We start from the raw sequence: 13,247 nt of genomic DNA, 5'->3' as shown, positions 1-13,247 counted from the left end.
GTTCTTCACAAGCCACTAATTAAAATCAAAGTAACCGAAACATTAGTAGCATATCCTCCCTTGTCCCACATAAACATACTGTTTGACCCACAGTTAGCTTTTGGGATCTGGTCACCCTACCTAACAAAGATATATAATAAAACACAAATGTCTGGTATTAAAATCAGTTTTATCCTGCCAGCTATTTACTATTAAAGCAACTGTTTAATTTCAGAATATAGCTGGTAATGTTGCTGGGAAAGACTATCTCCTGCCGTATGGTGCATGTGAGACTGACCTAGATTCTCCCAACAGTGTGTGAGACTGGCTTTAGTACTCGACAGACAGAAAACATCGTTTTCACCCATCAACTCCAGACAATGTCAGGAGAATCAGGTCAGGGTATTGTCTGAAGTTGACCTTTCTTTCATGTGGCACTCAGCAGGAGATAGTCCTCCTCGGGTCCATGCTCACTACTCGAAATGCACAGTTTAGGCAAGACAGCTACCTGTGGATAGCATCCCTGAGCCAATGTGAATTCAAAAGACAGTTACCTGCACTACTGTCACTTGTCCTCAGCACATGTGACACACTGTTGGGCTTGGTCATGGGATTTGTAAACAATAACAAAACTAGTCTTATTTTTTAAGATAATTCATCAGTGGTGTCTCTTTCCCCCCCTGCCAGAGCCAACCACTCAAGTCACTACGTAGGCTCCTTCACCTCTCCCCTTCTTCCTCAAATCAAGGACAGGCTCCCCCTCCTCCTCCTCCTCAAGACCTGCGCTTCCAAGCCCCCATGCCCAACCCTCCTCAGCCCTCCTCCAAAGCAGGCTACCCCGAGGGTCGAGGTCATGCCGACAGCAGGGGGCACACTGGGGTGAGCAGCTCCGCCCAGGCTAAGAGCCGCAAGGCCAGCTACCCCCTGCCGGGACAGATAGAGTCCAGCTGGCACGTATCTGCTTTACAGCGGGCAGAGGGCGCTCAGTTCACCCCCGAACAGCTGGGCATCAAACCGGGTCAGAATGGACCCACTTTTACCCGAGCCTCCCGCACCAGGATGCCAAACCTCAACGACCTGAAGGAGACCGCCCTCTAAAACCTCTCAACCACACCACCTCCGATGCAGCTCCATCCCGGAAGCACCTGCCAGAATGCAGACATCGTGGTACTGCAGTAAGGGTCTACACAAGAGCCTATTTCACTGGATCAAGTCCTAATTCAGAAATGTAGTAATCTGTCGATGCTCATGCCTCTGAAATCTAAAAGACTAGACGTTGACCGGCCAAACACCTGGGACAGTGTGGTTTAGGGAAGCGAAGATAGGGAAGGGCCCATCCTTTCTTGAGATGCCAGTACTGTATCAGCTCTACATTATTGTCTGTCTCTACTTACAAGGTTACATCAGAATAAGCTGATCATCCCTGTCAAGGAGACACTGCCCATGTGGCCTCTTTGCTGCCATCTTCTGCTCACAGGACGCTACTGCAACACATTAGACAGCCGCTGTCATAGCAGTGGCCAATAAACTCAAATGTTTTTCAAGCTCTGATATTTGATAAGAACATAAAAAATGATTTATATTAACATTATTTATGAAATATTTATTTGTTTTAAATTCAAGGATATAAGCTATAAATGACACAGTATGTAGGTTATATGGGAATATTATAAGGTAATATAGAATTAAATGTGTAATTGCAAGAGCTTTAGTTTCGACACAAAGAAATGCATAGATATTTATGTGTTGATAATACAATATGTCACAAGGAATATTTAATAATAGTGAATGTCTTTTTTTTTGTTTGTTTGATTTGATATGTTATTAGCAGATTATCATGTTATGTTGTTTTTACCCTTTTTTTCTGATTGTTTCATCAAAATGTAAAAAGAAATACTGACAAATATATAAAATATCTGATATTACAAATAGTGCAAATCTGCCCATCACCCTCATGACATCAGTTTTGACGTTTTGTGAAAAGTTGGGCTATTTGTTAGCAGGGTTTGGTAGCAGAACAGCCAGAGTGAGACTGTTAGGCTCTGTGCTTCACATATTGTAATTGTCAGGTCATTTTATCTTACATTCCCATTGTCGCAGTTTTCAAATTTGCCCATTTTTCAGTTCCTCAGTTCGTTTAGTGACAAACGGCTTTCCAGCATCTTGTTGCTGCCATGTTGGTTTTGTCCACAGCCTTAAAAACCATTCAACGGGCATATTCGCCCACATCACCACGCAGCTGTAGTGAGGGAGGTTTACCTAACATGACATTGAAAATTTAAAGTGTTTTGAGACGGCAGGGAAGCTCTCTGCAAAAAGGCATACCTCACCTGCAACCTTTAAGATCTTAAAGGATAAGTCTGGTAATACTTTATCTTTATTTATTTATTTATTTTGTCAGAAATTCCAAATGCATTGTCTGTGGAGCCAAAGTGGGGTGTATGTGCTCTAAACATCTTTAGATTCATTTTAATTCATGTTAGGAAATTTGTTATTTACTAAAGTAGAGAGTGTGCTCATTTTAATATAGTAAGTACAGTACTTGAGTGAATGTGGTTACTTACATTCCCCCACTGGCTGGGTGTGGGCTTTTCATAGGACTTTGCTGACGTCATGAATTATATGAAATAACACCAGACTTATCCTATAATATGTGTTTACATTTCCTGTGTGCATTTTAAAAGCTTGTGTTATCAAGATTTTTGTAAAAGCCTTTTGTAAATCTGAATTTGATTTTCCAACTTGCATTACTATTAACATTAACAGTCATAATCAGGGATGATTTTACTTAACTTGATTGTTCATTAAAGCATTTACTAATTGTCTTCTGATCTGTGGGCAATGTAAAGCTGAGGTGTGTAGAATGAAAAACATATTGTGGCCTAGGGGAAGCATACAGCATTGTTTTTCCCCAGTATTTCCATTATTCTTCATTCTGTCCTCCTTAGTATAGAACAGTATTAAGGCCACTGGAGGGGGGGGGGAACAGTCTCGTTACGTTATTCTCAGAATTCTGATTTTAATTTGAGAATTCTGACTTTTTCTCAAAAATCTGACTCCAGTTGCAAAATTCTGACTTTTTTTTTCCAAATTTCTTTTTCTCAAAAGTCTGACTTTAGCAATTCAGGCTTTATCTCAGAATTCTGACCTTTTCCTCAAAAATCTGACTTCAGTTGCACAATTCTGACCATTTTTCCAGACATTTTTCTCAAACTTCTGACTTGTTCTCAAAAGTCTGGCTTTAATCTAAGAATTCTGACATTCTCCTAAAAAATCTGAATTCAGTTGCAAAATTCTGATTTTTTTGTTTTTCTCAAAATTCTGATTTTAGCAATTCAGGCTTTTTATCTAAATTCTGACTTTTTCTCAAAATTCTGATTTTAGCAATTCAGGCTTTTTATCTAAATTCTGAATGTAATCTAAGAACTCTGACCTTTTCCTCAAAAATCTGACTTCAGTTGCACAATTCTGACTTTTTTTTTCAAAATTTCTTTTTCTCAAAAGTCTGACTTTAGCATTTCAGGCTTTATCTCAGAATTCTGACTTTTTCTCAAAAATCTGACTCCAGTTGCAAAATTCTGACTTTTTTTTTCCAAATTTCTTTTTCTCAAAAGTCTGACTTTAGCAATTCAGGCTTTATCTCAGAATTCTGACCTTTTCCTCAAAAATCTGACTCCAGTTGCACAATTCTGACCATTTTTCCAGACATTTTTCTCAAACTTCTGACTTGTTCTCAAAAGTCTGGCTTTAATCTAAGAATTCTGACATTCTCCTAAAAAATCTGAATTCAGTTTCAAAATTCTGATTTTTTTGTTTTTCTCAAAATTCTGATTTTAGCAATTCAGGCTTTTTATCTAAATTCTGACTTTTTCTCAAAATTCTGATTTTAGTAATTCAGGCTTTTTATCTAAATTCTGAATGTAATCTAAGAACTCTGACCTTTTCCTCAAAAATCTGATTTCAGTTGCAAATTTCTGACTTTTTTTGTTTTTCTCAAAATTCTGATTTTAGCAATTCAGGCTTTTTCTCAAAATTCTGACTTCAATCTGAAAATTCTGATCTTTTTTTCCAGACATTTTTCTCAAACTTCTGTTCTCAAAAGTCTTGCTTTAATCTAAGAATTCTGACCTTTTCCTCAAAAATCTGACTTCAGTTTTCTCAAACGTCTGTCTTTTCTTCAAAACTGATTTTTTCTCAAAATTGTGATTAACTCTCAAATAAATCTCTCTCATTCTGAAAATTCTTAGCTTAAAGTTAGACTTTTTTTTTCCTCAGGATTTTGAAGGGAAAAAAAGTCATGACCTCAATTTTTTTTCTTCAGTGGCCTTAATTCCCTTTCATACCTTTGTGATTTGAAAGCGTAAAGCAAAAAAACTGTATTCCAAATGCCATCACAGACAAAAGGAACAAAGAAAAGAAGAATGGGCCATGAAAAGTTCGGATCCTCATTTGGTGAAACTAAGAATCAATCACAGTAACTTGATGGTTGACTGAAAGCAATAACACTCATAAAAAGACTCGGAGTGATGCAGATTGTATTAGCCAAATCGGCAGCTAGATGGATTTGAGCCAAATATAGCACAAAGAAGGATTTCCTGCAGGAAACTGTGATTACAGCAACTGTTGGCAACTGTTGGTATGTGACATCACATCATTCTGCAATACATTTTTTACATTTTTCTTAAGTTTATCCCACAAAAGGTAAAACTGCCCCATGTTGTGCGCGTGTGTACAAAATCCTCATTGCTAATGATTGTAAATGACTGCTGACATGGGTTTGTTTATATCACTAATGGGACAAAGTGATGATGAAGTTTGCCTTGCTAGTGACCCGAAGCCTTACGTTAGTTTATCGACTCAACGCATCAGATGGAAATGAAGGCTTCAACCCTCAGCAGGTCGCACACGCTGAAAACTGAGATGAGAAGAAGACTTTTTGTTCAAAAATATGAATGTGTTTCCTATAACATCAATTCTCTTTTTTTGTCATTAAGCTGTTTCCCACTTCTGACAGGGTGTAAATAAAAAATAACAGAGTATCTATACTGACCGTTCTACTTTAAAAATGATAGGGTCTCATAATAAATGCCAACTGTACATTTTTGAATGTCTCAGAGTTTGTTTTGGAGCACAGACGCAACATAAAAACAGACACATATTTGTTTATTCAAGGACATGGTTTAAAAACACAATAAAGAGAACATCTTCAGAGCAATTCAGCTCTGCAATGTATTCCCTAAGTGTAATGGGAAATTCAAATATAATATTAAAGAAAGCAATCAGGAATTTTTAACCACAGCACCAAACGACAACAAAAAAAATCAAACAAGAAAACAGTACGTCAAATGAGGCAATAAGACCCCCAGAAAAATCCATACTAACAAATCAAATGCATTGAAAAGACCAAAGACAGCAGTCTGTTACACTTATCCGATTATCTAACAGCTGTGCACAGCTGGTGTTTAAACTGCAGAATAATATGCATTTGTTCTAATTTGACCCACCAGATGATAAATGATGTATATATGACTGTTTACTATATATTATGTTTGGACAAATAATTAATTAGAAATGTAAAAAAACAAAACAAACATTTAAAATTAAATAAAAAAATATAAATTTTTAAAAATGTTGGAAATGAAAACAGTAATTGGATTAAGGAAGACCTTGTTGTTGTTTTCGGTCTTTTCATGGGATTTGCTGAAAATATGAAAAATGCAGACTACTACTACACTGATTCATTAAGGTAAATAAGGAGGGGAGACTTATTGTGTAAATTCCCAGCTACGCTCAGATTATCAGGAGAAGCAGACAGAATTTTATTGACCTATCACAGAACGATTTGGATTTCTAACATGAGCGCAGATTCAACCACCATAGCAACGCTACCTCTCCCTCTCCACGCCTAATTACTGCTTTCAGTTTATGCCTTTTCATTGCAAATGGAGCAATCTATTGAGAACTCCCCAAATTGAAGTCCCCATAGTGAGACTGGTTTAATACAGACAATGCAGAGTGGAGTGAATGAGAGCTCATTGTACATATCAAACAAACCTGGTTTAATGCATTTATGTAAGTGTGTTTTAGCTGTTTTGTTTGTATTTTTAGAAGGGGGTGGGGGTTGGGGGAAGTGGGGGGTTTACATGCATTTGTTCATGCAGAGCAGGAGCTCCAGGCGTAGAGCGATGCGTGTGTGCCATCCCAGAGGGAGGATGCGAATGTAGCGAGCAACGATGGGCGGCCGCAGAAGGTTCTGCACAGACGAGGACCGATCAGAGTTCCCATAAAACACCTGAAAAAAGACAGAAAGGCAAGATGAAGGTGTAGATTAGTTAAAACCAGCACATCTGCAAAGACTAAAACTGACCATATGTTGGGTTGTTTTGCATTAAAGCTACTATTTCTAGAACCACAGGTACATGGTAGCTGACTTGCAAACAGTTATCATTCAGCTGGTTTTCAATGACTGATTAACAGTTTAAATCACTTCTAAAATATGACTTCGCATGACATCAGTATCAGGCAAATCTAAAATGCCTAATGTTTAATGCAAAGAGGCATTGACAAAGAATTATGTAGCTTCATTCTTAGCCTAGTCAAAAAGAAACCTCTGGTGTCTGAGTATGAAGGGCATTACATACAAAATTTTAAATAAAGAGAATGATAAATGGCTCAAAAAATAAATTAAAAAACCATTGAATACGTAGAAAAAATACATTTAAAAAATCGTGGCAGTAATTAAATTCGCTGACAAATTAGGTTACTGTTATATTGATACCTCTGTTTATTTGTGTTCCGTTTTACTTAGTATTTTATTTATATGCAGCTGTCAAATACTGCATAAATACAGAAAAAAGATGAAAAAATAACAGGAAATGTAGATCAATTAATACAGACTCCTTATTTTTTATATTAAATTTTCATACATTTCATGACATGTTATTTATTAATTTAGGCACTTTCAGGCCTCCATACTTGAAGTGTTGAACGTCACATTATACAGTGTAGGCAAAGTGCACTTAACTGACCCTGTTGTTTCCAGTCTGGTCTTTGTAATAGATCCAGTTGAGCTTCTCATCTGTTCTGTACTGAACACTGTACTTGGTAATCCACTCATCGGCATCACAGCGGCCCTGAGTGAGAATCCCTGACACCACCGTCACCTCCCTTAAGTCAATCTGCAGCCACTGACTGCTGTCCTGGAACTTAGACAGCCAGGCGCAGCTGGAGGAGAAAGACAAACATTTAATATCAGCACTGATTTCTACAACAAATATCATAGTTGGTCACGACAGTTTAGCACAACGCAGGACAGAGAAATTTACAGTGCCTGTGCTGTTTTTACAATATCTTCTCTAAAGATAAAATCCTGTTGTTTTGTGTTCTGAGGAAACTGACAGTTTTTAACATGCGATATGATGTTTTCTTTTCTGAAAGAGAGAAAATGAAAGAAAGGATTCAACTTAATGCTTAAAAAATACAATATTTAGCATTTTAAAAATCCATCCATGGATGGATGGATGGATGGATGGATGGAGTATTTTAAAAAGTCCTACTAGATTCTGTATGTGTTCTTACAGTATCTTTTTTTCCCATTTTGTCTCATCTATATGGTTTTTTAAGCGAGAGCATTTTGGTGTGTTTAAGTCACAAAATATACATAAGGAGTGTGTTTACTACACTTTTCCTCACAGATGGTAAGAGTCATGATCTTTTTTTTTAAAGAGACACAACAGTTGGCTGTGTGGTGCTGGCCTATATATATATATACCTACCCAAAGCCCTGGCTGTTGAGTCGCGCCTTACTCGGTACCCATGAGGAGAACCAGCCAGTGTACTGGTCCTGGTTGGAGCAGGTGATCTGCTCTTGACTCACTGATCCAGCCTCAAAGCCAAGAGGTCTGTGGTAGGGACACTCTGCAAAGGAGATTGGAGACAACTTAATATGAGCGCTCTTAGTTTCAGGTAATATGTCTTCTTTTACTGAAAGTTCTCGTGGCCATGAGATTTTAATATCGTCACCCTGAGAGAAGAGAATACAAACGGCTATCTTAAGCCAAGCAGTACATCACTGCTTGGCTGACCCTGACCCTAACCCTATATATATATATATATATATATATATATATATATATATATATATATATATATATATATATATATATATATATATGTAAGCCATCAAACGATCACCACTAAGCCTGTCCTTAATTCTCCATTTCACCATCCTTTCCTCTCTCCTAACCCCTGCAGATTCCCATAATCACACCCTCTCGCTTCCATGGCCCCCACTGTTAGGAGCCTCTGTGTGACCCATATCCCATCCTAAAATCCTGCAGTTTAATTCTCCGCGGTGAGAGATCAGTGATGTCCATTAGGGCAGCAGACGGACAGATGGCCATGTTCTGCTCTCCATGGCTTTGGCTCCGTGTTGTTCCCTCGCTTCCTTTAAAATCACACGAGAGCCACTCCTTTACTTGGTAAATAAATCCTTAAAATGTGTGAGAGAGCGAGGGACAGTGGTACATGAGTGAGAAAAAACATCAGCTGTGGACACATGGAACAGAAACTGTAGTAGAAGTAGCCTGCTGCTCTTTTGTTTACTACTGGCTTAAGCCTATCTGGCACAGGGTTGCATCCTGTCTAATCCCAGTATTACAACACACCCGGCAGAAGCGTCTGTGTGAGTCAGGAGATAAGTGTTTACATAACAGTAATGCAAATGCCTCTGTATTCCTCCCTAATGTGTTTCCTGACTAAAACAACACATATTCAGATGGCTGAATCAACAGGCAAACTGCGAGGTGAGACTCCGTGGATTGAGGAACTCTGCGAACCCTGACGCAGAGCGGGCAGGAAAGTCTTTCTCACTCATCAGTTCTCATCCACGTAGCGGTAATTGCTGGTTTTGTAATTGTGAGATCAGCACGGTCTATTATGAGCCCCGTAATCTCCGAATCATGCTCTAATATAATGATAGTCGGCAGAACTTCTTCCTCCTATCTGTTTCTGGTTGCCATGTGATTTGCGGCTCAGCTCAAACACACTGATTCACTCGTTTGTCAGCTCCTCTCCTCATCGAGTCAGACGTGATTCAGATCTGATCTTTAGCTCTCAGGCTCAAGTGAGGCTGTCAGAAGACCTTTTTTGTAGTTTCTTTGTAGGAGGTCCAAAAAAAATAGGAAAACAAAACAGGTTTACATATTTCACTGGGATTTAGTTTAAAAGCTAAATCCCAGCCTAAGTCGGCAAAGTGAGAGAGCTTCAGAGAGAGAGCGTTCAGTTTGAGGATGAATATGGTACGATTGAAAACTCAAGATCAGCTATTAATGGGCGCTGCAGTGAGATTATTTTTGAGTGTTTCTGACAAACATCCAAATGCAGATTTCCTGTTACTGAAACGGGAATTCTGGAGGACTGTGCAGTGTTATCACAGGTAGCTTCTGTTTCTTCACATGGCCCCCCCTCTTCTTCCCTTTCTCCAAGGATGTCCAGTGAAGCATGTCCATCCACCCTGCGGCGTCAAATCTGGAGCCTAATGCACTCATTGCATGAACACGAACACACACTGAAACTCTCCTTCTACTTGTATCAGCAGTGATAATCGTTTGAGCAATTTTCAAGCAAGAGTCCCAGAAAATTAAAGCGTTCAGCACCTCAAATATGAAGATTTGCAGTCTTACTTTGTCTTCAGCTGAATTGGCTTCAGTTCTCTGATTGTTCATCAGATTAATCAGTAATAAAAATCACTGTTAAGTACAGACCTTTCGGTTTTGAGCAGGTTAAACAACAGTTAATTCTTGTCTATCTAACACACCCTTCCCTTCTCCTTTCAACTATTATCACTTTAGTGGTGCAATTGTAGATCAGCAAAAGTCACGTAATAAATCTCATTAGTAAATAAGTCTTGACACATGGGGTTAAAACACATTGATGTTATGAATTAATAAAGTAGTGATTGAGATTTAAGCTACTTATATGATTCATGTCCACTCAGAGTGATGTTTAATGGCTCTCACCCGGCATGCAGTCCACTCCTCGCACCAAAGATGAGCCAGACCCAATGGAATAAACCTCCGTCTGCGATTCGCCTCCATCACAATCACATTTGCAGGACTTGTTAGTCCACGCCCCGGGGTTCTTATACAGACACACATAAACAATGTTTATTAGCTGAAAATTGACATAGAGCTCATTTACAAATGATAATAACTCTGGTGTGGCTGTTATCTGTGTTTTGCTGTTGATGTTGTTTTTCTTTCTTTTTCTTTACAAGCAAATCCTAACACTGTGACAGTTAAATCATCTGTGACATATTGCTGGGTTGCTGAGATTTTTCATACCTCCTGAGCATAAATGCTGATGAACACTGTTCAGCCAGATGGACAGGAGGGGGGGGAAAGCCAGTTGATGAGGCACAGAAGAAGAAGAAAAAAACAGGACTGTTAGGACACCATAGTCACCCTTCCTGGATACTAAAATCTGTCAATCAATCTGTTAGTTTAACCACATTAAGAAAAGGTAAATAAACATAACACACACTGGTAATAAAATATAATATCAGTGCAAGTGTAAGAGTGAAACTGTACCGTTTGTTCCCAGGAGAAGGAGGCCCAGCAGGAAATGTTGTATGATGAGAGCCATCTTCTAACCCGCTCCAAACCAGACCAGACTGACCATAGACTGAGCATTCAAGCTAGTAGTGATAGGAAGGCTGGATTACAATAATCCACGGGACACTAATGGCCTTATCTAATGCCATCCTTATCTAACAAAGCCCCTCCTACAGCTATTCACCCATCACCATTAATGCCATCATAGCTGGAAAATCTCCATGTGGTCACAGAGGTCAAGTCAAAAATCCTGCATTTAAAAAAAAGAAGACACCAGTGCAGCCAATTGCTACACTAGAGTTATGTGTGTGTGGGTGTGTGTGTGTGTACAAGAGTGAAAGCAAGAGAGATGGATGCCGGTGGTGGCTGATGCTGGGCCTAGTGATCCATATGATTGGACAGAAGGACCTGCAGTTGGATGTCATCCTCAGATGTTTGCAGTTCTCTTCTATACTATCATGTTAGGTTTGAAGGAAGGAATGACGGAACTTGGTTTTTAATACTTGGTTCTTTGCTGTGACGTAACAAGAGTGACATAAAATTGTATCGTATTTATTGTTTTATTTTATTTTTATTTAAAAAATGTTTTAAAAAATAAAAAATTTTAAAATTAAGAAATTTAAAAAAAATAATTCAATTAAGAGACTAAATACATAGATGAAATTAGTATTTCACAAATGTATCAATGTATCATTGTTCAATCATAAACCATTTTTCTGTTGGCAAAAGTCTCTCATAAACATACTCTGTTTTATTAAAAATGAATGCATGCATTGTATATATTGCTTATAGATCTATTTTAGTTCATGTTATTTAGTTATTTTGTTTTTTGAGGGGATTTGAAATGCTGCAGGTGACAGCAATTTAGAGACAAGCACGTGGGTAATTTTCATGAGAAGCAACTCTTAAAAACAAAATAAGCGAGTGTCCTGCTCCTGTTTTTGTTTGAGCGTGGCATTTCTCCCTCCTCCCACTCAGGGTTTTAAAGCCAGGTGGGTAAAAATAATTAAGCCTAATCAAGCTAAGCTGTTTCCAATTTGTGCTGATTAGAGTACGAGTTTCACTCCCTGTGCGCCCTTTTGCTTTCATCACCAGTGGCCTTATAAAAGAGATTCTGCAAGTTTCACTGGGTGATTTCTCTTCATGACTTTTTTTTTCCTTCAAGGAACTTGACACAGCAAACATGAAGGCGACTGTTCATGTAACGCGTAGGATCCCTCCACGCACCAAAAAGAGGATTCATGCTTACTCCACTCTCATCTACAGAGCTCATAAAGAGGTTAGAACGCACACTATAATTGTTTGTGCTCTTTAATCTTTAATGACTTTAACATTAAAACTACATCTCCATCTGGCCTGTACATGTTCCTATGTGATGAGGGACTGGTTTCACATGCACTTCTTTCTCGGTGTTCTTCTTCTGCAGGTTAGTCCTGTTGGACTGAGAAGTCCTGAGTTTCTGACCAGGAGGCATGGTGTCCCCAGACTGGTCCTGCTCAGGCTTGTAGGCTCGGAGGCTTCTCGGCTGTCCAAGTCAAACAGGTTGAAAGTCATCACTCGGAGAGAGCTCAGTGCTGCTGTTGCACACGTACAACGGAGGATTCATGCAAGAGCCGCTGCCTGAAGATATAGACTTTAAAACAAAATTTTATTTTTATTATTAAAGGGTTTATTTTTTTAATCTCTGCCTCTTTATTAAAGTAAAGCTGTTAGGTATTTAACCCTAACAGCTGGTGGATGGAAGACTAGGACAGACAGAAAGTGTGTACGCTCAGATTTATGGAGGGAAATTGTAAATGTGGCATGTCAGGGGTGGACAACTCCAGGCCTCGAGGGCCAGTGTCCTGCAGGTTTTAGATGTCCTTGATCCAACACAGCTGATTTAAATGGCTTAATGACCTCCTCAACATGTCTAGAAGTTCTCCAGAGGCCTGGTAATGAACTCATCATTTGATTCAGGTGTGTTGACCCAGGGTGAGCTCTAAAACCTGCAGGATACCGGCCCTCGAGGCCTGGAGATGCCCACCCTGTGATATGTGGTGAGATCACTATAACACTACCAGCGTTAACGGGCTTCAGGATCGCTGTCTGACTACAAAAACAAAATGATACTGTTTTGTATGAAAATCGTCACACTAAAGCGGCTTAGAAACACTGAAGTAGGTTTTTACAGGTGCTTTCTCAGTCCAATCTGAAGTTTCAGGAGAGGCTGGATGATTCAACAATAGGGTTCAAACATCAGTAAACTTAGGCGAAGTCCCGACCTTAACCCTGGGGAAATGCTGTGGCATGAGCTTAAGTGCAAGTGTGGCTGGGTGGGGATTTTTCCAGGCTGCCCCCAAATAAAGGCGCTCTCTTGTCATAACTAGGATGAAAACCAGACTATTTTGAGTAAATGTATGTTTTCTCAGGAGGACAAAGAAGTTAAAATACACACATCCGCTTTCAGGCCGAAATCTCTTCTCATACTTGGATAACAAGCTAATTAAACTGCATCTGAAAACTTAAAACGCTGTCAAAGGAAAAACAACTTCTCACTCGTGAAACACCGGCCCCTCCCGGGTTGAGGTTTCACTCCACCTGATGCCTCCGCCTCTTCTGTGAGCTCTCCTCCTGCACCAGTAGCTCCTGTTGCATGTAGAGCTGCTCCGGAAG

At 39.2% G+C, this 13,247-nt stretch overlaps 2 protein-coding genes across 2 annotated transcripts in view; one reads left to right on the top strand and one right to left on the bottom strand.

Moving 5' to 3' along the window:
- cdkl5 (cyclin-dependent kinase-like 5) overlaps window positions 1-3,279 on the top strand; it is a 36,962-nt gene extending 33,683 nt beyond the window's left edge. Inside the window, exon 20 of the mRNA XM_039608768.1 lies at window positions 667-3,279. Coding sequence (XP_039464702.1) covers window positions 667-1,077 — 411 coding nt within the window. The 3' untranslated portion in view covers window positions 1,078-3,279. The remainder of the gene's footprint in view (window positions 1-666) is intronic.
- Window positions 3,280-3,954: 675 nt separating this feature from the next.
- Window positions 3,955-13,236, bottom strand: rs1a (retinoschisin 1a). Its single transcript, XM_039608762.1, has 7 exons — window positions 13,131-13,236; window positions 10,569-10,675; window positions 10,323-10,348; window positions 9,999-10,119; window positions 7,755-7,896; window positions 7,008-7,203; window positions 3,955-6,271 (listed from the first exon to the last, which is right to left on the bottom strand). Exons 2-7 carry the CDS (start codon window positions 10,621-10,623, stop codon window positions 6,119-6,121), a joined length of 693 nt encoding a protein of 230 aa, XP_039464696.1. The 5' UTR covers window positions 10,624-10,675; window positions 13,131-13,236; the 3' UTR covers window positions 3,955-6,118.
- Window positions 13,237-13,247: the final 11 nt, after the last annotated feature.

This window comes from Oreochromis aureus, linkage group 1 (genome assembly GCF_013358895.1).
Source record: "Oreochromis aureus strain Israel breed Guangdong linkage group 1, ZZ_aureus, whole genome shotgun sequence".
NCBI lineage: Eukaryota > Metazoa > Chordata > Actinopteri > Cichliformes > Cichlidae > Oreochromis > Oreochromis aureus.
Note: the sequence above shows the minus strand (reverse complement) of the source record. Positions and strands in the feature narration are given on the sequence as shown.

Bases quoted from the DNA above. Each gene is read 5' to 3' on its own strand.
- rs1a (XM_039608762.1), bottom strand. From the start codon at position 10,623: ATGGCTCTCATCATACAACATTTCCTGCTGGGCCTCCTTCTCCTGGGA. The intron at 10,120-10,322 runs GTATGAAAAATC...TGTCTGTATAAG, and splicing joins TCAGCATTTATGCTCAGGAG to AACCCCGGGGCGTGGACTAA. The intron at 7,897-9,998 runs GTGAGAGCCATT...TCTCCTTTGCAG, and splicing joins AGGAGTGGACTGCATGCCGG to AGTGTCCCTACCACAGACCT.